The following is a 22175-nucleotide window of genomic DNA, read 5'->3' as shown; positions in this document are numbered from 1 at the left end:
GGATGCAGCGTTGCTGGGTTGTGGAGACAGCTACGAGCTTGGTCAACGTTCGATTGTCCCTTCAAGCCATGCAAACCGCATGGCGACGATCAGGCGTATACAATAGTACCAAGTATGATCATGTGGGCTCCACTGTTGCTTTGTGGGTCTGCAGCTAAGCAGTTAAGATTTTGCTATTGGAATTGCCATGCTGTAGCTAGACTTACTGTCGCTATTTCCCGATGCCCGTCGAATGAATACTATCACCGGCAAGGCAGTGAGCCACACGAGCCGTGAACGTTGTCCGCCCAATCGGCAGCCACCCTGATCCGCTGATTGGCGTTGAAGGAGCATAAAGCCACCGGGACATTTATCGCCACTGCCATAAGGATCTGCAGCCTCATCTTACTAGGAGTGTTTACTTACTGTGACCCATGCATTGCTGTTAGCCTTCTATGCCCAGTAATAGTACACATACTATTGGTACTCGCCCTCACTAATGACGTTGAAGTGTGAGCACGTCATGTTTAAGACCATGTCGGGTCCCTGTCGATCCAAACCTTTCATGGAACAGTAATAAAGGGGAGTAGATTCGATGGTAGAAGTTGTATTGCTTTTCTCTGCGTGGCTTTGCTTTTCCTATCGAATACGACTATTTGCAGTCTATCTTGGTTAAGGTCGCAACGGCCATGCATATTTGCATGCATGCATGCAGGCGAGTCGGTGGCCAGCCAAGGGCAAACATAAATTCGACGCCGGGGATATGCAATCTTACCGCTAGTGAGATGACCTGAATTCCACAATACTTCCATTTTTAGCCATTGAAATTTATTCGCTAAGGATTTCTCAAAGTGTCTTTGAGGGCCCCGCATACAACACATGGTGGGAATATTTTGTCTTACCTGGTAGTATCCAATTGCGAAAGAACTATAGCCTTTACCTCTCAGAAGCTGCAGTAGCAGCTCATCCGAGCAAGGTCACTATAGTAGGAATTTTTTCAAATTGGCAATTGCATCTTAGGGGCGCTGATGGTACTCAACTGTACATGCATCCGTACCACCGATCGTGAAGTTGATTAACTTTACTAGTCGCTCGATTCTATAGAAATTTGAGTTTGCTCCTCCCGTTGTAATGTTTTCTGGAAACGCATCTCATTTGTGAATCTTGCCGATAAACGCGAGATGGAGACATGCCGTGTGGGCTTCATACGTATTCTGTGGTGATGTATGGCTGCATGGAGTCAGGGACACAGTGGCTGGTGATGACGCGAAAGCATAGCACACTACTTAGAGTAGAATTGGATTGCGAACGCAGGGAGTGAACTTCATTTGTCGAGTACCGCACATGTAACAAGCAGGTCGGAGTTGAGGATCTTGGTAGCCAGCCTCAATTCGTCGATGTAGTCAGGGGAATGAGGGGAGGTCAACCGAGCGAGCTGCTATGAAATGTTTCTTCCGGGGGATGATACCATTTAGTCCCTGGATAGGCTGGTTAGCCAGCCGACCACGTGGAACCCGTTCCTGAGATGGCAGCAGACTCCTAAACAAGAGGGGTTTGCCACTCAGGTACACAGCGGGAAACTCCAACTGTGTGCCGTGATCAACAAGGTCTAAGGAGAAGTGACGGCCCATCTGGTGGAGGTTGGGCGATCGTTGCTTGGTTTCGCATGTCGCAACTTGCAAGGCCATAGGGAAGATACACAGATATTACGCTAGACGATACACCGGATACTTCCCCGTTGGTGGCAAGTTGGCGTAAGGAGAACGTCCCTGTGGGGCCCACTATTGTATGCATACTGTATTGCCGGGGAATAATTCCCAGCTTCCCCCTTTTGGTAGGTACTACTCCGTACTAGATACAGACTGTATGCCCTCAGTTCATCTGTTGATGCAAATAGTCCTGTCCTTGATCCCTGGTACTCGCAGAACCTTATGGTACTTCTAGACTACCTCACTCATCCACCTCAGTTGTGCCCAATCCACTTTCACGAGCACAAATGGCTCGTACCTCTTCCGTCTTGTCCCGCGACCTTTGAGGACACTGTGATCGAAATAACGATCAACGCGATCGTCAACATGGATTTACTGTTCTTGCCTACTGACTGAGGACCAGGAAAGCCTGTTTCGACGTCTAATGACCTATGGAGTACATCTCCAGCGGTTTCAAATTTTACGGGGATGCACAGACACTACATCACCTCCCCCTTTGATTATGGAGCCTCGAATATCCTCATCTCAGTAAATGTCCCCTGAGTTGATATGGCTAATAGCATGTCTAAGGTGGAACCTTCCCGGGTACTGACGGATATGTTCATCGGTATCATTAAGTGGGATACATACAGGCTGAAGCGGAAACCTGTGCATGCGCGACTTTTCTCTAGGAAGCCGGGCTTGGTGGTAGCTCCCCCGTGAACCAGTCACTTGCGGTCGCTCCCAACTCGAAGTCTAGTGTCCCTCCTTGGGCAAAGATATCGTCCCATGTTAACCAGTTCTTCTTCCAGTCTTTTCCGTTCAAGCGAAGACTTTGCACATAGATATCACCGCCTCCATTTCCATCACCGCCACTCGAAGTGACATTCAGTTTCTTACCACCCCCAAGGTCAATGACAAGCGAGTCAAACCATGGAGAGTGGATCAGAAAGGTCGACTGTCCTGTCACAGGGTATAGTCCGATCATATTCCACAAAACCCAAGTCTGCATAGCTCCAGCATCACTGTTGCCGGGGAGGCCGGATACGCCAGTACCATAATAGGATTTGGCAATATCACGCGATCGGAAGACAGACATATCTTGCCGGTCGATATAGTGGTAAAGATAAGGGACGTTGAACATCCTAGATCAAGAATCCTGGTCAGCTATGTTCCCCGCAAGAGCAACACCCGCAAGAAGACCAAGTAAGGCAGGGAACAGACTTACGGCTCGTTTGTGGGATCAAAGATAATACCGCTGGAACCGCTGGCTCCTTCAAGAAACATGGTGTTAAGCCGGTCGAGAACGGTTTGATTCCCGCCCATTTTATCAATCATCGTTTTCATATCATGGATACTCGCCCAAGAATAGGCCCACGAACTGGCTTCGTAGTAAGGGTCTCCCCAATAGCCGCTGTCATTCAGTGGATCAGTCTCGATGAAACCAGACTCATTGCGAGGAACGACAAATCCAGAGAACCCTAGCGATGTCTGGTTGGCATTCCAATGGTTTCTCCAGTTTCTGGAACGGTTCAGGTATTTCTCCGCATCGTCAGTCTTCCCAAGGCCCGATGCTACCTGATATAAACCAAAGTCATTGCATGAATATTCTACTGCTCGCGTGACAGCACGTGTAAATCGGGGCGTGATGTAGCCCAAACTAAGCCAGTCAGGCAATGCGCCTCTGCCTTCTTTTGTCGAGGAATCGGGAGCCTGGGGATCGACTGGATCGTTGGGAGGTGTCACTTCTGCGTCTTTCACCATGGCCTTGTATCCATCTTCCCAATTTACCGCACCGCGCACGCCCTTGACATAGGCATCGGCCAGAATATTGTCCGCATTCGAGCCGCCCTGCGTACGACCATTGTAGTTAGAGGACCGTGAATCCGGCATATAGCCCTCGAATCGCCAGATATCAATAAGCGACCGGATCTGCTCCTCATATGCGGCGGGTTGCAACACCTGCATGAGAGCGGTAGAGCAGCGGAAAAGATCCTGCGAACCAAATGAGCGATACAGTGTCATTTTAGTTGTGTGTCCGAAGTACTTACCCAGTAAGTGAAAATGTCCTCATAGTAAGGTTCCTGGGATGTCCATTGGGGGTTCTCTCCGGTTTGGTTGGTGGGAAGCAGATGCATGAAATAGAGAGATGTATATAATAGCGTGAGCGTCGTGTCATTCGTGTTGGTTGTGGCGACTTTCGACAAGACTTTCGTTTCCCACTCGGACTGAGCGTCGTCCACGACCGACTGGAATTCCTTGTCTTCCGGTATCTCATCTTCAACATTCTTACAGGCCTTCTCCGTGGAGATCCACGAGATGCCCACACGAGATGTAACTACAGAGTCTTTGAAGGTGAAGAGACCCCCAACTCGCGTTGAACCTGAAGAAGACGATGCGAAACCGCTACTTTGCTCGACGCTTCCGCCCGCATCGGTTCCAACATAGGTCTTGTTGCTGATGGGAGAGGCATCGAAATGGCCACCTGAGTAAAGTCAGCTAATTCTGCTGTGAAGTGGCTTGGACTTTGACAAAAGCTTACAGAAGTAGATAGACCAATCGGGAGAACGGTTCCAGCCGTTGTCGTACACACCATGGCCCTCATAATGCCCGTCGGGGAAGATGGTGATGTTACCACCTTTATACCCCTGGCTGAGTCCCATTCCCCGATACGACGGTAGGACATGCGAAACGTCAACCAAGACATTACCATCCGAGCCGCTCGGAAAAGTATATTGATAGATTCCTGCATGAGCGGTTGCGCTCAGCTCCACGACTGTTCCTTCGGCGGTCTTCGCCTTATAGTAGCCCACTGATGCCTCATCTGCACCTGACCGGCCGATAGTTATGTTGGACAGCGGCTTGCTGATATTTCCAATCAACGGCAACTGGGAGACAGTGCCGTACTTAGGCGCACCTCCTGTGCCCTGCTCATGCATCATACTGAACCCCGAGAAATTGCCATTGGGCAAATATCCGGAATATGAGTCTGTTCCGGAAACATATAAATCGGGTCCTAGCTTCACCACTCCAAACGGACGAGCAACCCCGGGGAAATCATTGCCGCCACTTTGGGATCCCAAGCTTGTTCATGGTTAGGCTCGCGACTTTTGATATCCAGCAGGTGTGCTGATGCATGACTGGGTCTCGATGTATCACTTACAATAAATCCACGTGAGAAGTCAGATTTGCAGCGCGGGCAGCTGGTTCAAGTAGACTCAATATCAGCATGGTGTACCAACTCGCCATGGCTAATCTGGCACAGCGGAACGCAGCTGAGAAACATATCGTCGAACCACCCATCTCGAAAGGATTTACAAAATATATATCCCAAATCCAGTGGGTACGGTAAGTGGCGGCTCACAAAGGGATCTCTCCGGTTGCTACTAGTACTATCAACCCCAAGTTCCGGGTATCAAAAACGAGTGTGTAAGATCCCAGGTCCAGCGGGGATCCAAAGTGGTTTGTCGACAACAGTGACTGGACGGTTGAAGGGATGGATCATCTCTAGTGGTGAATCTTCAGCCCACTGGGCGCATAGGGATCCAGCACATGCCGTGATCACCGGTGGTGAGTAGGGACCGCTAGCCGCCAACGGCCAGGAAGCAAGGGTGGGATAGCCCCAGTTATGCACATCCATGGTCTGAAGCTTGATTGGTATCTATTTACCAAGCCCTGTCACACGGGGATCAGCACTCTGAAGTCCACATTATCAAGCCCGCCTACGGTTACAGTGGCTACTTGTTACACAGCTAGACACATTCCAATCGTGTAGTGGTATGTCTCCTTCTGAGAAGTGGGCTCAGGGCATGGGGCAAGCAGAAAAATAACCACATTCAGTAAGTGTAGCGCAGAACAAAGACATTATGTTGCATAATTGAAACTATCGTATCAGGTCGGAGTAAGATATAGGAGCGCAAGATTCAGCCGATGGACCTGTCCGGATGATGGAGACATCACGGTGAGTGACAGCCAGTCATGAGCCCCGAAAGAGCACATGCCCCAAAGGTCATTCTTCACTAGGGCATCACCCAGCCCCGTCGTGTTGATCAAGCGGACCCGGACCATTTCTTGTTATCATCGGATAAGTTAGCGCCTCTGTACAGAGTATGAGAGAGTCTGAATCATGGTTGCAAGGCAGACCTGCAAAATTGTGCCTGGGCGCTAGATTTGTTGTTTGCTCCCTAGACCCAATTATCGGGCAGATCATTTCAGCCAATGGATTCCCCACATGCCGCAGCGCTCAGGGGGTCCATCTTTCAAGCGATATCATTGGCTGGTGCTACTAGCGGGTCATCTGGTGCCTTGATCTTATGTAATCTTGGCTTTCGCGCAGGATAGTCAGGTGATCATTTTGCTCCTTTCTACAGGGAGACTTTGCGAAGCTGCAGTTAGAAGTGCGGTGAGACGGATGTCTATTTATAAAGCCTGCTTCATTTCAAGAATACTTGATTCGTTATATATGGTACATAGACAGCAATACTGGATAACCTTATTGAAGGGTCCGAACTATTGAACATCATGATAGACAACATGCGAACCTGGCGTCTCTACCGCAGGGATCAGTCAATGTTTTTGGGAAGACTAGTATAATGAAGCTCCAGTACTAACCCCTTTGAAGTACAGATACGGAGAAAAGAGACATGTATATCAAGCGATATCCTCGACATGCCCTTATTCGACTACCCTTAGATAGGGGCCCTTGCTTGGTTGGTATTGACCTGGACCTAACATCAATGGAATCAATATGCATAGTATCAATGCCAAAATAATGCTTGCTCTACGTAGGCTTGCATATTTTGACCAGGGCACTGCTATCTATAACCATGTCTTGTGTAACATAGTGATGCTGTGTTGCATGGCAGGGATGATGCACTACCCCAACCTTCAGTCTACCCTTCATGGCTTCCAGTGTGGGAAGTTAGATGAAGATTGATGTCGCACACATGAGCTGCAGGAGTTGGACAGGTTTTGACTCATTTTGCGAATATTGCTCAGGATTCTGAGCCGAACTTTGACAGTTTAGTCAACTTCTAGATAGGCGTAAGCCTTGACAGCCTGATGATAAAGACGATGCATAATAGTTTCTTCTCATCACAGGACAGAAAGTACATGTGTATTTTGACATTTATCTTATAGTAATTGGCCATGTGCGATTGTAAATCAAGTAGATGAAAGTCTGTATTTATGGCCCAATGCTAGATTATTGGGTGCGTGTAGATGGTATTCGAGAACCCATTGGCCTCTTGGAGACCCCTGTCTTGAATTTGCATGTTGTTAATAATAGCTACACTATTTTATCTCTTTTGTTTGGAATTAGGAACAACTTTATCACTTTTTATGACGTTTGCTTTGTCTGTATTCTTTCCTTCTCCGTCTTATCTTCTTCCTCTTTCTTCTCCCGAGAAAACCTCCTTGACTATCAGGATAGATACAATCGCACCCTTTCCCGCGCTATTATTCGATGTCTCGAGCGAATTCACGGTGAGGATGGTGCATTTTATCTCAGGGCTGAGATAGAAGTCATATTAATCTGTGCTTATAGCGCAGTTACTTCCCATACAGCCGGGCAAACGGACGAGATCAATTCAGCTCAAGCATACCATGTAGCAGCCTGTCGTCCGGGAAAGTGGCTAACCGGCAAATCGCAGTCCCGCCGGCATGTCTCCGAGAACGAGGCAAGAGCAAGGCAGGCGATATCTCTTCCATAAGAGAGGATCCTATATTATGCGTGGACAGGAAAAAAGCGTCCGCAAGGCAAAACGTGAGACTGGCCTAGATCCGTCCGGTGCGCTCAAGCCACAGTGTCTCGATAGGGCCCATTTTCGTCAAGTTCATGCCTAGTGTTGGATTTCGAACACGTTGAGTCTTCTTTGAGACTTATATCAATTAATTTCCACGTCTGCTCTGTGGTGTAAAGCACTACTGGTTCTGAATAAACAGGCCGAAGCTTGACTTGCTATCCGTATCCGATATTTGAAGAAACGCCACTCGATGATCTTGTGCTTGGCACAACGAACTTGAATCCTGGAACTGACTGATTAGTGAGCGCCTCCTTGCAGAAAAGAGGCGGTCGCGTGTATGATTCGCTTCTTACACGTAGCTCGCTGTCTTCATTAAGACCACCATCATCCACTCACAGAGGATGTTGAACACTAATACACACTTCAAGTTATAGCAGCTAGCTGCAGTTGCACTAGTATCAGCCATCAATTCACTAACTTGGGGCACTATGCCGGAAGAACTGCAGCGGTGAGTCCCAAGGCACATGCGCTAGTAACGCCAGACTCAGGCCATCGAACCCGACTCCCTCTCACTTCAAGAGCATCTGCGCGGCTGGTCGCTACATTATTCCCACGCTTTGTCGAGGCTCAATCCAATGAGAAAGCAATGATAAGATGCTCGATGCCCTGACTCACGGGATCGACATCGGTCATTCGGGATATTTCAGCTTCTTCTCTCGCTCCGTCCAACAACATGGATGCATCCTTGTGAATGCTGCAACCTCGTCATCATGGATCAGATTAAGTCCGCACGTCATAGAGCAGATTTTTGCCATCACTCATGGCATGATAATCAGAGACGACTACTACCCCAACAAGCAGAGCTACCGCTGAATCTACCAGTCGCAGTCAACTCGGTCTCTAGCGTAGTGCAGCAACGCTCCTCAGTGGACGGAAAAACCCGCCTAGCATCTCCGCACAATTTCTCCGGATGTATCCACCGTGGGCCACCAACTCACTCCCTTCCCCCGGAATTGCTGGATCCAGCTTAATGTGCGGGGAGAGATGGGGTTTGTCTCTGCGGGTGTGCGGGTATCATGGTCGCTGATGTTTGGGGTTGTTCCCTCGCCAGGGCCTATCGGGTTTCTGCTCGGCACGACCGAATACTCTCTAGCATGCTCTCCAGCCTTCGGGATCTGTCCCTACACAGTTTAGTAAGATGGAGACGACTGTGTTAAATATTCGTATGATCTCCGGGGAGTGAGACTTTTGGCCTCTCCCTTGGTTCTCTTTCTTTCCCCGGGAATGCCCTGTGCTGCTAGGATCAATTGTCAATTGCCTACCAGTCTTTGGACAATCCTCCCACAATGAGTCTCCTCAAGAACTATCGCGTTTACCTCCTCACAGCAGTGGCCTACTCGGGGTCACTTCTTTTCGGTATGTATACACTCGGGAATCAGATACGCTCTGTGAACTAACGCTTGATGACTACTAGGCTATGATACGGGTGTTATGGGAAGTGTTCTCTCACTGACCAGCTTCAAGGAAGATTTTGGAATACCGACTGGCTCTTCTGGTTTTGCTTCCTCCAAGAGCTCCGAAATTTCATCCAATGTCGTGTCCTTGCTGACCGCGGGCTGCTTCTTCGGCGCCATCTTCGCTGCCCCCCTTAACGAGCGCATTGGCCGACGCTATGCACTGATGGTCTTCACCGTCGTATTTCTTATCGGAGCCGCTGTTCAAGTTGCTTCGAAGCATCACATTGGACAGATCTATGGTGGCCGTGTCATAGCTGGCTTGGGAATTGGTGGAATGTCCAGTATCACGCCTGTGTTCGTGAGCGAGAACTGCCCCCCAAGCATTCGAGGCCGAGTTGCTGGAATGTTCCAAGAGTTCCTGGTCATTGGAAGTACCTTCGCCTATTGGCTAGACTATGGTGTATCCCTGCACATTCCCTCAAGTACGAAGCAATGGCGTGTTCCCGTCGCTGTTCAGCTGATTCCTGGCGGTCTTATGCTACTGGGGCTTTTCTTCCTCAAGGAGTCTCCTCGCTGGCTGGCTGGTAAAGGACGACATGAAGAAGCTCTTCAGTCTCTCGCATACATCAGAAACGAGTCTCCTGATAGCGAAGTGATCCAGAAAGAGTTTGCTGAGATTCGAGCAGCCATCGATGAAGAGGTAGCAGCTACCGAGGGGCTCACATACAAGGAGTTCATCCAGCCGAGTAACCTCAAACGCTTCGGATTTGCCTTCACTCTCATGCTTTCACAACAATTTACGGGCACCAATTCAATCGGATACTACGCCCCGGAGATCTTCCAAACTGTCGGACTTAGCGCGACTAACTCGTCTCTTTTCGCTACTGGCGTCTACGGAACTGTGAAGGTTGTCGCGACGGCTATCTTCCTGTTTGTTGGCATCGACCGTTGGGGTCGGAAGCTCAGTCTGGTCGGCGGATCCATTTGGATGGCGAGCATGATGTTCATCATTGGCGCTGTATTAGCCACGCACCCTCCCGACACTAGCGCTGGTGGTGTCTCCCAGGCTTCTATCGCCATGGTGGTCATGATCTATCTCTACGTGATCGGCTATTCGGCTTCCTGGGGCCCTACACCCTGGGTGTATGTGAGCGAGGTAAGAAAGCCGTCACTGAGCTCCTCTGGACAAAATTATCTAACAGGCCTGACAGATCTTCCCAACACGGCTACGTTCATACGGTGTCGGTCTGGCAGCCACATCCCAGTGGCTCTGGAGTTTCGTCGTCACCGAAATCACCCCCAAAGCCGTCCACAACATTGGCTGGCGGACTTTCCTCATGTTTGGTATCTTCTGCGTTGCCATGTGTGTCTTCGTCATCGTCTTCGCCAAGGAGACCAAGGGCCGCAGTCTCGAGGACATGGACATCCTCTTCGGCGCTGTCAACGAGGCGGACCGCCGTGCTGCGGTGGAACATACTATGCACAAGCGCGGCTCCTCCCACATCGAGGACGTAGATGAGGAGACCGAGCGTGTTCGCCATGAGCAGGACAAGGTCTAGCTGGGCTAGATCGGTCCTTGTACGAATGAAATAAATAACCCGTCTCTGGGTATGACTGGATGGTTTTAAAGTTGGGCGAATCAGCATAGATCTAGATGTTAGATGGGGGCTTATATATCGGTCTTCATAAAATCGGGTTTTGTTTATTACTAGGATCTCGAGATGATTCTAACACCGGCTGGACTGACGTTGTGTGATACTATGCATGATTTCTTTTTCTATTCCTTCGTCCAATGAATTTGTTCTGGTAGAACTGAGAAGATTTTACTTCCAGCCACAGTAGACCCAGCCACCTCCTGATTTAGACGGCACACAAGAACATTTAGTGTTAGACAGCTAGGACATTCATTACAACTGGCCCTCGGGGTAATGGTCAATCATCTTGAATTTGCAGGTCACCGAGTCTCACCAGGATCCAAAATTGTAGTATAACATGAGTGAGCTATCGATACCAGAGCGATCTTAACTTGAGAATAATCTTATTGACCACAACAACCAACTCAATAAAGAGACTTCTGCTCAATAAAGCCTCAGACATCGTCAAACTTCAATAATTCGACCGACTCCAATCTTCAACCGGAAGGATTAGCATTAAGACCAAGTAGTTAGTATCTAGTCCTAATGCTAATGTGTCCAATTCTAGTACCACACAACCGCTATTGACTGGCAATTGAGTGAGCTTGTGAATAAGCCTCGCCGCCGCTTTTATTTGCGTTCCCCCCCGTTTTTGTTTTTCCTCTCTCCGCTTAACCCTAAATACTCAGAGATTGAGATTGATGAAATGATGCTATGCTTATGTGTGCTCGTGTTGGGCTGAGACATGGGGAAGTTATTAATTTCGCTGGCACATTTTTTCTGCTTCCTTTATAAGTTTCTTATTGGGTGGTTATGTTGGCAGATTGGGAGTGTAGTTTGAACTGAGTTTAGTAGTTGATATGATGCAGAAATTACTAAGGGTTTGAGAAATGGGCAAGTAAATATCCAAATGAAAGTAATCGAGTATTGCAGATGTTAAACAAAGTTGGCAGAAATAAGCAAAAGTAGAGTTAGAGCTCTACTCATTAATTATTTGACTATGATGAGTAACTTCACTCGTTAACTCAGCTTTGAGGCTGAGCTGGTGGTCAGGTGTACCTTCCTTATCCATCTATTACTTCGCCCTTGTTTCAGTTGCTTATCGGTCATGAAGCTTTCGATAGTACCTCATCGTGGTGGTGTCAAGTTGCGGTGAAGGATAAACCACCAACTAGTAGTACTTAAAGAGCAAGTGACAGAATTATTTACTCTTCGGTGAAGTCTTCAACAATTGACCTGCTTTCTTTGTACATCATCCTGATATCAGAATACATTGGCCAACCCCCTCAGCGATGTTGCTTGACTGGAGATACTGGGCCTTTGCGACCCTTTTCATGCTACATTGTCTTATGCTGGCGGACGCGGCTTCACATGGAGCGAAGGAGTGTCGGATCCCACGGCTAGTTGAAGCAACAGCAGAGCAGCTTCAAGATGGTCTTAAGAAAGGGTGCTTCGGTAGTGTCGATTTGGTCAAGGTTGGTGACTTCTGCCCTATCATTTGGCAGGCGGGATGCTGACAATTACAGGCGTACACTGCTCGAATCAGTGAGATCGATGGGCAATTTGGTACAATCCTCGAGTTAAACCCCGATGCGCTGAGTATAGCGAAGCAGCTCGATCGTGAGAGGAATCAGGGGCACATCCGAGGGTAAGTTGCTGTATCTGTAATGCTATTGGGTGGGTGGCTGATTGACTATTGTAGTCCGCTGCATGGTCTGCCAGTCTTGCTGAAAGATATGATTGGCACGAAAGATAATATGCAAACAGCAGGTATCATCCCTTCATCCTGATCGGATCTATCGCATTGACTGACGATATGCTAGCTGGCTCTTGGGCGCTTGTTGGGGCTAAGGTTCCTGCCGATTCAACTGTGGCGGCGAAGCTCAGGGAAAATGGTCTGGTCATCCTGGGCAAGACTAGTATGTCGGAATGGGCCAATTTTCGTTCGGTGAACTCGTCAAGTGGTTGGAATGCGCGACGCGGATATACGTTCGGGGCATACTATCCTGACCAGGACCCGAATGGAAGTTCGAGTGGTAGTGCTGTTGCGACTGATCTGGGGCTCAGTACTTTTGCTCTGGGAACTGAGGTACGTCGGAAGATACTTTCTTGTGTATGGGATAGGTGTTGACTGTGGTAAACTAGACTAGTGGGAGTATACTGCTCCCAAGCGAAAGGAACAACATCGTCGGGATCAAGCCAACCGTTGGACTTACTTCACGCTACATGGTAATCCCTCTTAGCGAGCGCCAGGACACCATTGGGCCATTGGCTCGGACAGTTAAAGACGCAGCTATGCTGTTGCAGGTAATTGCTGGTCCAGATGGCAAGGACAATTATACCTTGGCTTCACCCTTCGCAGAAAAGTTGCCCGACTACTTGGCAGCTTGCAAGGTGTCGGGTCTACAAGGCAAGCGTATTGGTATTCCTCGAAACGTCATCGACTACTTAGGTCCCGCAGGTGCTCCTATAGTTTCGGCATTCGAAAACGCAGTCACTATTATAAGGGCTGCAGGCGCCACCGTCGTGGATAATGCGAATTTCACAGCGTACAGTGACTTTTATGGTAGCCTGAAACCGGCCATTGTTGTGGCTGCTGATTTTTCAACGAACATTGAAAGCTATCTGAGGAATCTGGAGCAGAACCCAAACAACATCCATAGCCTTGACGACATTAGAAGTTTCACCCAGCATAGCGCATTGGAAGATTACCCGTCGCGCGACACGGGGGTGTGGGATCAAACGATTGCTTTGGGCATGAACAACACATCCCCGAGCTTTTGGTCCTTGTATCAGCAAACCCTCTATTATGGAGGGGAAGGAGGACTCTTAGGAGCTCTGTCCCATGACAAACTCGACGCTGTGATTCTGCCCAGTCTTGTGGGCTTCGACATCCCCGCTGTTGTTGGCACCCCATGTATCACTGTTCCTCTGGGAGCATATCCAGATGGGACACCAGTGGAATATAACACCCGCGGCGACTTAATTCAGCGTGCCCCTGGTATCCCTTTTGGCATCAGCTTCCTGGGTCAGCAATGGAGTGAAGAAGAGCTGATAGGGATGGCATATGCATTCGAGCAGCAGACACTGGTCCGTACTAAGCTCAAGCGATCTCTGAAGGTGGATAGCTAGGTAGAATGGGTCGCCTTGGTAATTGCGCAGTGGATTACATTCTCATTTGGGTTTAAGGTTTGTATTTATCATTACATAGTATTAATAAAGAGGGACTTTGGAATACGTCAAGGTGGAAGACGCAGTTCAGTATCAAGACGGCAGATATTGGCCTGATAATCCAGGTGTCAATGTGATAACCAGAAATGGTTTAGCCTCAGATAGGCTGATAAGATGGATGGAGAAAGTCTTCCGAGCGGGGTGCGCCTCCGTCAGGCATGCCGGAGCATACCTCAGACAGGGATTGTGGATTCGAGATACCTAGACAGTCTCTGTCCATGAACGGACTCGAACAGACGTGCGCATCTTTGCGCACGCAGATTGCTGCTACTGAAGCCAAACTTGCTGACCTGAAGCGTGAGCTCGAAGTCGTAGAACAGGCTGCCGCGAGCCACAAAAACCAGAATGCAGCGGACGCTGAAGAGAGATCTGAGAGGAGGTGGCCCCTTCTAGACGAAGAGTATCGACGCTATGGAAGGCAGATGATTGTGCCACAGCTAGGAATACAAGGTTCGTGAACTGTGCCCCTTCCCTGGGTTCGGGGGATCTAGGATACTGACCAGTGCTTTCGCAACACAGGGCAGCTGAAACTCCGGTCGGCGAAGGTGTTGATTGTAGGAGCTGGTGGGTTGGGATGTCCGGCAGCTTTGTATCTTGCTGGAGCAGGTGTTGGTACGCTTGGACTTGTGGATGGAGATGCTGTGGAGTCGTCGAACCTTCATCGTCAGGTCTTACATCGGACAAGGAATATTGGGAAGCTGAAGGTGGATAGTGCTATTGAGTACTTGAAGGAGTGAGTAGATATCTGGGATTCAGTTACTATTATTTGTGCAGTATGCTGACCTTGGACTGCTTATCATAGGCTGAACCCTCACTCCAAATACATCGCTCACAGGGAACATCTAGCGCCTGAAGCTGCCCCAGAGATCTTCAGCAACTACGACCTGATTCTCGATTGCACGGATAACCCCGCGACTCGATATCTCATCTCGGATACTGCGGTGCTCCTTGGCAAACCACTGGTGTCAGCCTCTGCTCTGCGCACAGAAGGCCAACTCATGGTATTGAACAACCCTCCCCGACCTGCAGGCGACAAGGCCGGAGGTCCTTGCTACCGCTGTGTATTTCCGAAGCCGCCTCCGGCGAATACTGTCACAAGCTGCGCGGATGGGGGTATTGTGGGCCCCGTGGTGGGAACAATGGGCGTTTTGCAGGCTCTAGAAGCAATCAAGGTCATTACAGCGGACGAAACAACTACACCCCCGCCGCCATCCTTGCACATCTTCTCCGCATATTCTACACCTCTCTTCCGCACGATCAAACTTCGCTCTCGTCGGCCAAATTGCGCGGTCTGCTCTGCCGAGGCCAGCGTCACGGTGGATAGTGTCCGCTCTGGCTCTACCGACTACATCTTCTTCTGCGGTACCGCAGGTCCAGAAAACTTGCTCTCACCCGAGGAGCGCATCACACCACGCGAGTATCGTACAAGGCATCACGGCAAGGAGGAAAAGGAACCGACAATCATCGACGTCAGGGAGAAGGTTCAGTACGACATCTGTAGTCTGGACAATAGCATCAATATCCCGATCTCCACAATTCTGGCTTCCTCGGCGAGCTCTATGAGTAACGGGGACTCGTCGGCTGATGGTGTGCCTGCGTTACCTCCATGGGTGCCGGCGGACGTAGCGTCATCGCAGTCTACTGACCCCGTGTATGTGGTGTGTCGACTGGGCAATGATTCCCAGGTTGCTGTTAAGAAGCTGAAAGAGCTGGGATTGGATCAAGGAGGGAAGAGGGTTGTGGCTGATATCCGGGGAGGATTTCGTGCCTGGAAAGAGCAGGTTGATCCTGAGTGGCCTGAGTACTAGAGTTCATAGACTAGATGGTCGTACTGTATGTAAATAGTCGTCAATGGACGTGGTATATGAAGTATCACTGCAATTTCTCTGTCAAATAGGTTATAACAACAAGAATTTGACATCCTTCACGCGCGATAAGCATGAAGGGGGAATGTAACTGGCAGACAGGAGGAAAAAGACGGGGTTCAAAAAACAAATCCCTCGAAGGGATTCGTACCCACAATGTTGATGGGAGAATTGTGGAGATGGACAGTCGGCATGAGCGACCGCTCGACTAATGAGAGGCTAACATAAAATAAAAGAGCGACTGTTGATTAAGAGTCTCATTCCGATTGAACATTGAGCCTGAATTGGAGCAAGGTTGACATTTAGGTCACCTGCCTTGACTGCCACGAATCCTACTCCGGTCTTCATCGCTCAAGAAAAGCAAGCATCCCCTCACTCATCTTCTGCGCCAGAATTCAGTTGACTATGCCAGTTCTTTCCCCCATTTATCTGTCTATTAAAATCAGACATGACCGTTGATTGATCTAATCCTCAACAGGTAGAATAACATCCAGTACGATGATGTCGATTCCTGCATGGCAGTGGGTCCATCCACCAAGCATCCGGGCAGTTCCAACCATTCCAGCCAATTCCAGGCACCACGCGGCATCTCCGTTCAGTCTGGAGCCCGTCAAGTTACCGAGATCCGAGTCTTGGTATCTTACTCTGCAAGTCCGAAGCTGGTCTTATCTTCATTAGTACTACATCTGCTGGTAAAAGCGACCCATTCAACACGAGCACCACCTACTAGTCTAGCTTATCGGTAAACAGAGGCAACAAATCACCGACTCGGTGCAAAAAACTGGTTGTGATCTTGGCAGACGGCCCAAGGATCCACTTGGGAAAGTCGGCGGTCGATCGCCACTACTTCGACTGTTGCGAAGTTTAAACTTCTCCCTCTCTGGACTCTTTTCTTCCTTTTCCGAAGCAAGAACCGAAGCGAAAATCCCCCGCGGCCACACAAATTTCTTGCCCGGAGATAACTCCAGCTTACGCAAGTGCCTGCTTTCTTCTTCCTCGCCCAGTCCAATAGGCGTTCAATCTGCACAGGTCTGCGAGAGTTTAGCCGAGTTGCATCTGGCGTCGCCGATCGCATCACGTGGTCTGGGGAAGTGAGGCCGTGGATGAGGGGCCGGCTCGTGCCCCGGATTCTTGGATCAATCCTATCTGACATTCAGGGGTGAGATCGAGCGAAAGGAGCTTTATCGTGGGTAGGTGTACATAAACTACACTTCACGATGGCAGCTCAGGGCGACTCGGACCAGTCCTCTTCGCGGGTCTTACCCGGCGAAGATGATGGGCGACGGAACCGCGAATGGAAGCTCTTCAGCAAGCTGAAACGGGGTTGGAAGAGCTTGGAACTGGATATGCCGACTCTGCTTCTTATGATGAAGTATGTTCTGTGCCTCTCAACTGCTGAGCTTGTATTGATTGATTTCGCAGGGGTGCCCTTGCACCAACAATTTGTGTAGCTATGTAAGTTCACCCACAATTCTCTGCTACTTATGCCAGACTAACAAACATAAAGATATCAAGCGGATGCTGTGGCATCACTTTTCAATACTGTCGGATATCTAGTAGCCATCATCTCCGTCTTGGGATTCTCAATCATGCCTCGGGCCAAATTCATTCAGATGATGGTCCTCGACGTATTAGCTGTTTGTGTTGCATCAGCTGTTGCTCTACTTATGATGTACTCGTGTGTAAAGGCACGGAAGCATTCTGAGTCTGCCACTGCCGCTGCCGACGGAAGCACAGAATACAACTCGTCTGCAGCAGCCGTCAGTGGCGTTTGGTTGTTCTTTGAGATCTACCTCGTTCACACCTTTCGAGCCAAATTTCAGCAGTTTCAGTTTCCCGTGATTATTTACTCGATTGTTGCCAATGTTGCTTTTGTTTATGCTTCTAGGCTTGGGACCATGGCTGCTGCGATTGCGCTCGTCAAGAAATTGCTCGAAGCATGCCTGACCGGGTTGGGAGTGGCAACGGGTGTCTCGTTGTTCATACTTCCAAAGAGTACGCGAGGCATAGTTTTCAAGCAGATGGCAGGCTATATCGGCGGTCTGCGTGCTGCCCTCAATGCGCACACGGCGTACTTCGAGACGTTGGAAAAAGACGACATGTTCGGGAGGGCAGAGACGTACGATTCGACCGTAGAGAAGGTCACCGATAAGGGTAAGGTGTATAGCCCGGAGGCGCAGGCTATCCGTACAGCCTGTCAGAAAGTCACAGACCTTCATGCAAAAATTCATGGCGATTTGACATTCGCCAAGCGCGAAGTTGCAATTGGGAAGCTTGGGCCAGATGATCTTCAAGCCATCTTCCGACACCTGCGCCAGACCATGATACCCGTAGTCGGGTTAAGTTTTGTTGTGGACATATTCCAGCGCTTGTCTGATTACAACAAATGGAACCAGCCCATCGACGCGACTGGGGCAGAAATTCCCGATCAGGTACGCCAGAGGGTTAGACTGGAGTGGAACGAGATCATGAGAGCAGTCCATGATCCTTTCAGCTCAATGATTCATACAATTGACGAGGGTCTGCATCATGTGTCTCTTCAGCTTGAGCTAACAAAGCCGCCAAAACCATCGAAAGCGGGCAAAGAGCCGGAAGATGTAGAGGCAACGGCTAGTCCGAAACCGGGCGAGAAAGGCTTTGGCGAATATTACGAGAAAAAGCTTCGCAACTTCAAGTACGCCAAGCGGGTTGCCCTGCGAACTTGGAGCGAAGAGAAGGGGATAATCTTGCCACCTGACTTTTTCGAGCACCCGTCATCTGTACATTTGGATGTGGACGATATTCCTGATGACAAGTTTGGAGTCGGCCGAGACAGGAGCCGACGGCAGCTGTACTTGATTCTCTATGTAAGCTTGGTCTCATACTTGATGTCTACTGATGCTGACCATATCACAGGTGGAGCAGCTGCTCGAATCAACTGGCCACGTTGTCCATGATTTCATCCAGTTTGCAGACGAGAAGGTTGCAAGTGGGAAGCTCGCACGGAAGCGCCTCGTAATTCCCGGCTCAAAGCGTTTGCTGAAATGGTTCATCAGCGCTTTCAAGGCGGAGGACTCACATGAGGACGACAACCTGGGTGGTGATATCAACTCACAGAACAACATCCTTCAGCTGGGCGAGGCTTATAAGCACCGAAAGGACCCGGAACACTTGCCGCCGGAGAATACGTTGGAGAAAATCGGTGACAAGATTCGCCTTATACCCACGGCATTGCGCTCTCCCGAGTCGGCATATGGGTTCCGAGTTGCGTGCGCTACGATGACCGTTGCTGTGGTTGCTTTCCTTCACGATACGCAGGATTTCTTCGTCAAGCAGCGATTCGTTTGGGCCATGATCATGGTCAACCTCAGCATGTCACCCACTTCCGGGCAAAGCATATTCGGCTTCGTTCTTCGTCTCTTCGGTACGGTTCTGGCCATGGTGCTCAGTCTTCTGGCATGGTATATACCGGGGCAGAAGACCCCTGGAATCATCGTATTCCTGTTCATATTCTTGACGTGCGTTTTCTACGTGCCGATCAAGATATTCCGCTTCCGTATCATTGGAATCATCACCATCATCTCTACTTCGATGATCGTGGGCTACGAGCTCGAGGTGCGTAAGATCGGAGAAGAGGTGGCCAGTTCCAATGGCCAGCAGTACTATCCCATCTACCTCCTCGGCCCATACCGACTGGCCACTGTGAGTGCCGGTATAGCCGTGGCATTCATATGGACATTCTTCCCCTATCCGATCTCGGAACACTCTGTCCTACGCCAAAGTCTAGGAGCCTCCTTGTACCTCCTAGCCAACTACTACTCCGTTATTCACGAGACCGTAAATGCGCGCATGCGCGGCGACGAAGGTGATCTAGCACTGAAGACGTCATCAGGCCGCCGGCTTCTAAAGGCGCGTAATAAGGTGTTCTCAAAGCAAATGCTAATGTTGAACAACCTTCGAACGTATGCCGGCTTCCTGAACTGGGAAGTCGCCATCGGTGGTCGATTTCCAAAAAAGCGATACAACAGTATCATAACCTGCATCGAAAAGTGCGTGTCCCTCACCCTTTACTACCCATCATGATATCCCCAATACTAACTACCACCAGCATCGTAAGCTACCTCAGTCTCCTAGGCTACGCCTCCGACACCCTCCTGCAACTCGACGGCGACGACGAATCCGACTCCGCCTGGGTCCACGACTTCAAAAGACTAGTCGCCAGCGCCCGCGTCACAACCCACGAAATCACCACCGTGCTCTGTCTCCTATCCGCAAGCATAACAAACCGTCAACCGCTACCTCCGTATCTGAAAACACCCCGTCCATACAGTTTCTCCAAGCGTCTGGAGGCGCTTGACAAAGATATCCTCAGTCTGCGACACATCGCAGAGCCAGGGTTCGCTACGTTTTCCGTACTGCAGATCTCGACACGTTGCATTGTGGGTGATGTGGAGAGATTGATGAGGTGAGTTGTGTCCTTCCAGTTGATTGTGGACTGGAATGAGATTTGCTAATGAGTGTGATTTATTTGGTTTATAGGGACGTCAAAGCCCTAGTAGGCGAGTTGGACTTCTCGTTCCATGCTATAAGTACCGCGCATAGTGTCAAGTCGTCGGCGGAGGTGTCGCGGCTTTCGAGACCGCCGTCACGCGATAAGTTGGATTAATTAACTGATTGATTGATGAGGCATGAGTGATTGAGTGAGTGATTGATTGATTGATTGATGTATATACCCGATAGATATTTTGATGTTGTTGCCATGTTGTGAGGAGTATGCGATGGCATTAGTCCTAATTGATAGTGTATACAAACGTGAAGCAGACTAATGAACTGTGCACCATAGTATCTTGTCAAAGCAAAACAATCAATAGTTCTACTTAATCAGAAACCAGATTCATAAGTCCAAGCAGATTTTCTTTCACCATCATATTGACAACCATAAGAACTCCTTACTTACTACCTACAGTACTAATAACCGACAACCCCGCATCTCCTCATCATCCCATCACCCCCCTCCTCCTCTTGCCTCATCACACCATTTAGTACTTAACTTACTATATAACCAATCCACATACTAACCCACAACCACTACCACAAACCCAAATACATATATATATAATGACCACAACCAACACAACAATCCTCATAACCGGCGCCGGCGGCGGCATCGGCCTGGCCACATCGCGGCACTTCAACGCCCTCCACCCGACCAGCACCATCATCCTCACTGATCTGCCCACTCACCAGGAGACCACTGAATCCCTGATCCAGAGTACATTTCCGCATTCTGAAAGGGTAGTCTTTCTTCCCGCTGATATTCTGGACTGGGGACAAATGACACGGCTGTTTAGGACAATTGCGCGGGAATATGGTGGGGTGGATGTGGTGGTTGCGAATGCGGGGATGATGGAGTCTACGCCTGTTTTGGATTTGGAGGATGTTGATGAGGAGACAGGGGAGTTGAGGGAGGATTTGGAGGCGAGGAGGGTGGTGGGTGTTAATTTGTTGGGGACTTTGAGTAGTATGTTTACCTTTCTTGCTTTCTGATAATTTTCTGGGGTGTGTTGTGCTAATGGTGTTGATGATGGTGTGAAGCACTGCGATTGGCAATGTATCACATGAAAGACAAGGAGAAGAAGAACGGGTCAATTGTGCTGGTGGCTTCTACGTCGGGGTATTTTGGAGGAACGGGTGTCACGGCTTATGTGGCTTCCAAGCATGGTGTTGTGGGGTTGCTTCGGGCATCGCAAGTGACAGCGCAAAAGTGTGGCATTCGGGTTAATGCAGTTGCACCGTTTATGACCCCGACTAGAATGACGGCTGGATTTTCTCAAAACTGGCAGGATGCTGGGCTCGAAGCGAACTCTCCTGAACGGGTGGCGGAGGTTATTGAGCAGGTCGGGATGGATACGGACCGAAGGGGCTCTTGTATGCTGGTGAGTACACTGAATCGCACAAGTGATTGTGATATACAGTCGCACTAAGGGACTTATGTGCTAGGTTGCTGGAAGATTTCTCAGAGAGATGGAGTCGACAAGGATGGAATTGCTCCCATCATGGCTAGGTCAAGACGTTGCGGATTTCATGGCGAAAGCAATGACGTTTATTGCAGATATCGGAGGCTATGTGCTTCCTGCTCGTCTGTAGAGAGATTGGTTACATGCATTCACGTGAATGGTGTCCTTCGGGATAGCATGGAGCAACTCTTCTACAACGCTTTAGATCACTGCTCCGGGATTAAGTCACCGAGGTCAGAGCCCACATACCAGTCATTGCGCGGCAGCCCCTTTGCCCCAGTAGCCAGAGTTGGACCTTGAGTTTCCAGGACGGAGGAATGTGAGGACCACCAATCAGGCAGCTCGTGTATCATAGTTGTGCTGAGCCAATCGTCACAGCTGCCCAGTAACCAGCCCTCATCCCCCTGTTCAGCTTAGGTGCCTGTATCTCCCCAGGAACATGTGCCTCTACCACGCGGTCTGTGCCCTGCCCCTTGCATTTCGTACTCTCACCATCTGTCCTTTTCGAGTGCTGTAGCAGACCCCTTCCAGAACGATGATAGCCTAGTGTAAAGTCCTATTTGACCAGCGTATTCCTCCAC

The 22175-nt window shown here is 49.5% G+C and overlaps 6 protein-coding genes across 6 annotated transcripts; 5 read left to right on the top strand and 1 right to left on the bottom strand.

The window, feature by feature from the left end:
- Window positions 1-2355: 2355 nt before the first annotated feature.
- On the bottom strand, window positions 2356-4970 carry BO79DRAFT_228368 (alpha-1,2-mannosidase family protein; the record flags this gene model as incomplete). The annotated part of the gene is made up of 5 exons (XM_025683958.1): window positions 2356-2812; window positions 2896-3662; window positions 3719-4152; window positions 4210-4751; window positions 4831-4970. 5 exons carry the CDS (start codon window positions 4968-4970, stop codon window positions 2356-2358), a joined length of 2340 nt encoding a protein of 779 aa, XP_025539745.1.
- A 3730-nt stretch (window positions 4971-8700) lies between these two features.
- On the top strand, window positions 8701-10600 carry BO79DRAFT_194655 (sugar porter family MFS transporter). The gene is made up of 3 exons (XM_025681064.1): window positions 8701-8827; window positions 8886-10024; window positions 10080-10600. The coding sequence occupies exons 1-3, from the start codon at window positions 8758-8760 to the stop codon at window positions 10425-10427; spliced, it is 1557 nt and encodes a 518-aa protein (XP_025539744.1). The 5' UTR covers window positions 8701-8757; the 3' UTR covers window positions 10428-10600.
- A 1194-nt stretch (window positions 10601-11794) lies between these two features.
- BO79DRAFT_254962 (putative amidase) lies at window positions 11795-13634 on the top strand (the record flags this gene model as incomplete). The annotated part of the gene is made up of 5 exons (XM_025686105.1): window positions 11795-11977; window positions 12029-12150; window positions 12205-12272; window positions 12326-12591; window positions 12648-13634. The coding sequence occupies 5 exons, from the start codon at window positions 11795-11797 to the stop codon at window positions 13632-13634; spliced, it is 1626 nt and encodes a 541-aa protein (XP_025539743.1).
- A 317-nt stretch (window positions 13635-13951) lies between these two features.
- Window positions 13952-15545, top strand: BO79DRAFT_172914 (molybdenum cofactor; the record flags this gene model as incomplete). The annotated part of the gene is made up of 3 exons (XM_025679655.1): window positions 13952-14183; window positions 14253-14466; window positions 14536-15545. 3 exons carry the CDS (start codon window positions 13952-13954, stop codon window positions 15539-15541), a joined length of 1452 nt encoding a protein of 483 aa, XP_025539742.1. The 3' UTR covers window positions 15542-15545.
- A 1221-nt stretch (window positions 15546-16766) lies between these two features.
- BO79DRAFT_172909 (uncharacterized protein) lies at window positions 16767-20344 on the top strand. Its single transcript, XM_025679654.1, has 6 exons — window positions 16767-16970; window positions 17021-17053; window positions 17106-18444; window positions 18494-19626; window positions 19686-20042; window positions 20117-20344. The coding sequence occupies exons 1-6, from the start codon at window positions 16816-16818 to the stop codon at window positions 20241-20243; spliced, it is 3144 nt and encodes a 1047-aa protein (XP_025539741.1). The 5' UTR covers window positions 16767-16815; the 3' UTR covers window positions 20244-20344.
- Window positions 20345-20669: 325 nt separating this feature from the next.
- BO79DRAFT_194646 (short chain dehydrogenase/reductase) lies at window positions 20670-21675 on the top strand (the record flags this gene model as incomplete). Its single annotated transcript, XM_025681063.1, has 3 exons — window positions 20670-21098; window positions 21173-21513; window positions 21578-21675. Coding segments are annotated over exons 1-3 (840 nt in total), but the record flags the coding sequence as incomplete, so codon positions are not given.
- Window positions 21676-22175: the final 500 nt, after the last annotated feature.

The sequence above is a fragment of the Aspergillus costaricaensis genome, assembly GCF_003184835.1.
Source record: "Aspergillus costaricaensis CBS 115574 unplaced genomic scaffold BO79scaffold_15, whole genome shotgun sequence".
NCBI classification, from domain to species: domain Eukaryota; kingdom Fungi; phylum Ascomycota; class Eurotiomycetes; order Eurotiales; family Aspergillaceae; genus Aspergillus; species Aspergillus costaricensis.
Note: the sequence above shows the minus strand (reverse complement) of the source record. Positions and strands in the feature narration are given on the sequence as shown.

Bases quoted from the DNA above. Each gene is read 5' to 3' on its own strand.
- BO79DRAFT_194655 (XM_025681064.1), top strand. From the start codon at position 8,758: ATGAGTCTCCTCAAGAACTATCGCGTTTACCTCCTCACAGCAGTGGCC. The intron at 8,828-8,885 runs GTATGTATACAC...GATGACTACTAG, and splicing joins CTCGGGGTCACTTCTTTTCG to GCTATGATACGGGTGTTATG. The intron at 10,025-10,079 runs GTAAGAAAGCCG...CAGGCCTGACAG, and splicing joins CCTGGGTGTATGTGAGCGAG to ATCTTCCCAACACGGCTACG.
- BO79DRAFT_172909 (XM_025679654.1), top strand. From the start codon at position 16,816: ATGGCAGCTCAGGGCGACTCGGACCAGTCCTCTTCGCGGGTCTTACCC. The intron at 19,627-19,685 runs GTGCGTGTCCCT...AACTACCACCAG, and splicing joins ATCATAACCTGCATCGAAAA to CATCGTAAGCTACCTCAGTC. The intron at 20,043-20,116 runs GTGAGTTGTGTC...TTTGGTTTATAG, and splicing joins GATGTGGAGAGATTGATGAG to GGACGTCAAAGCCCTAGTAG.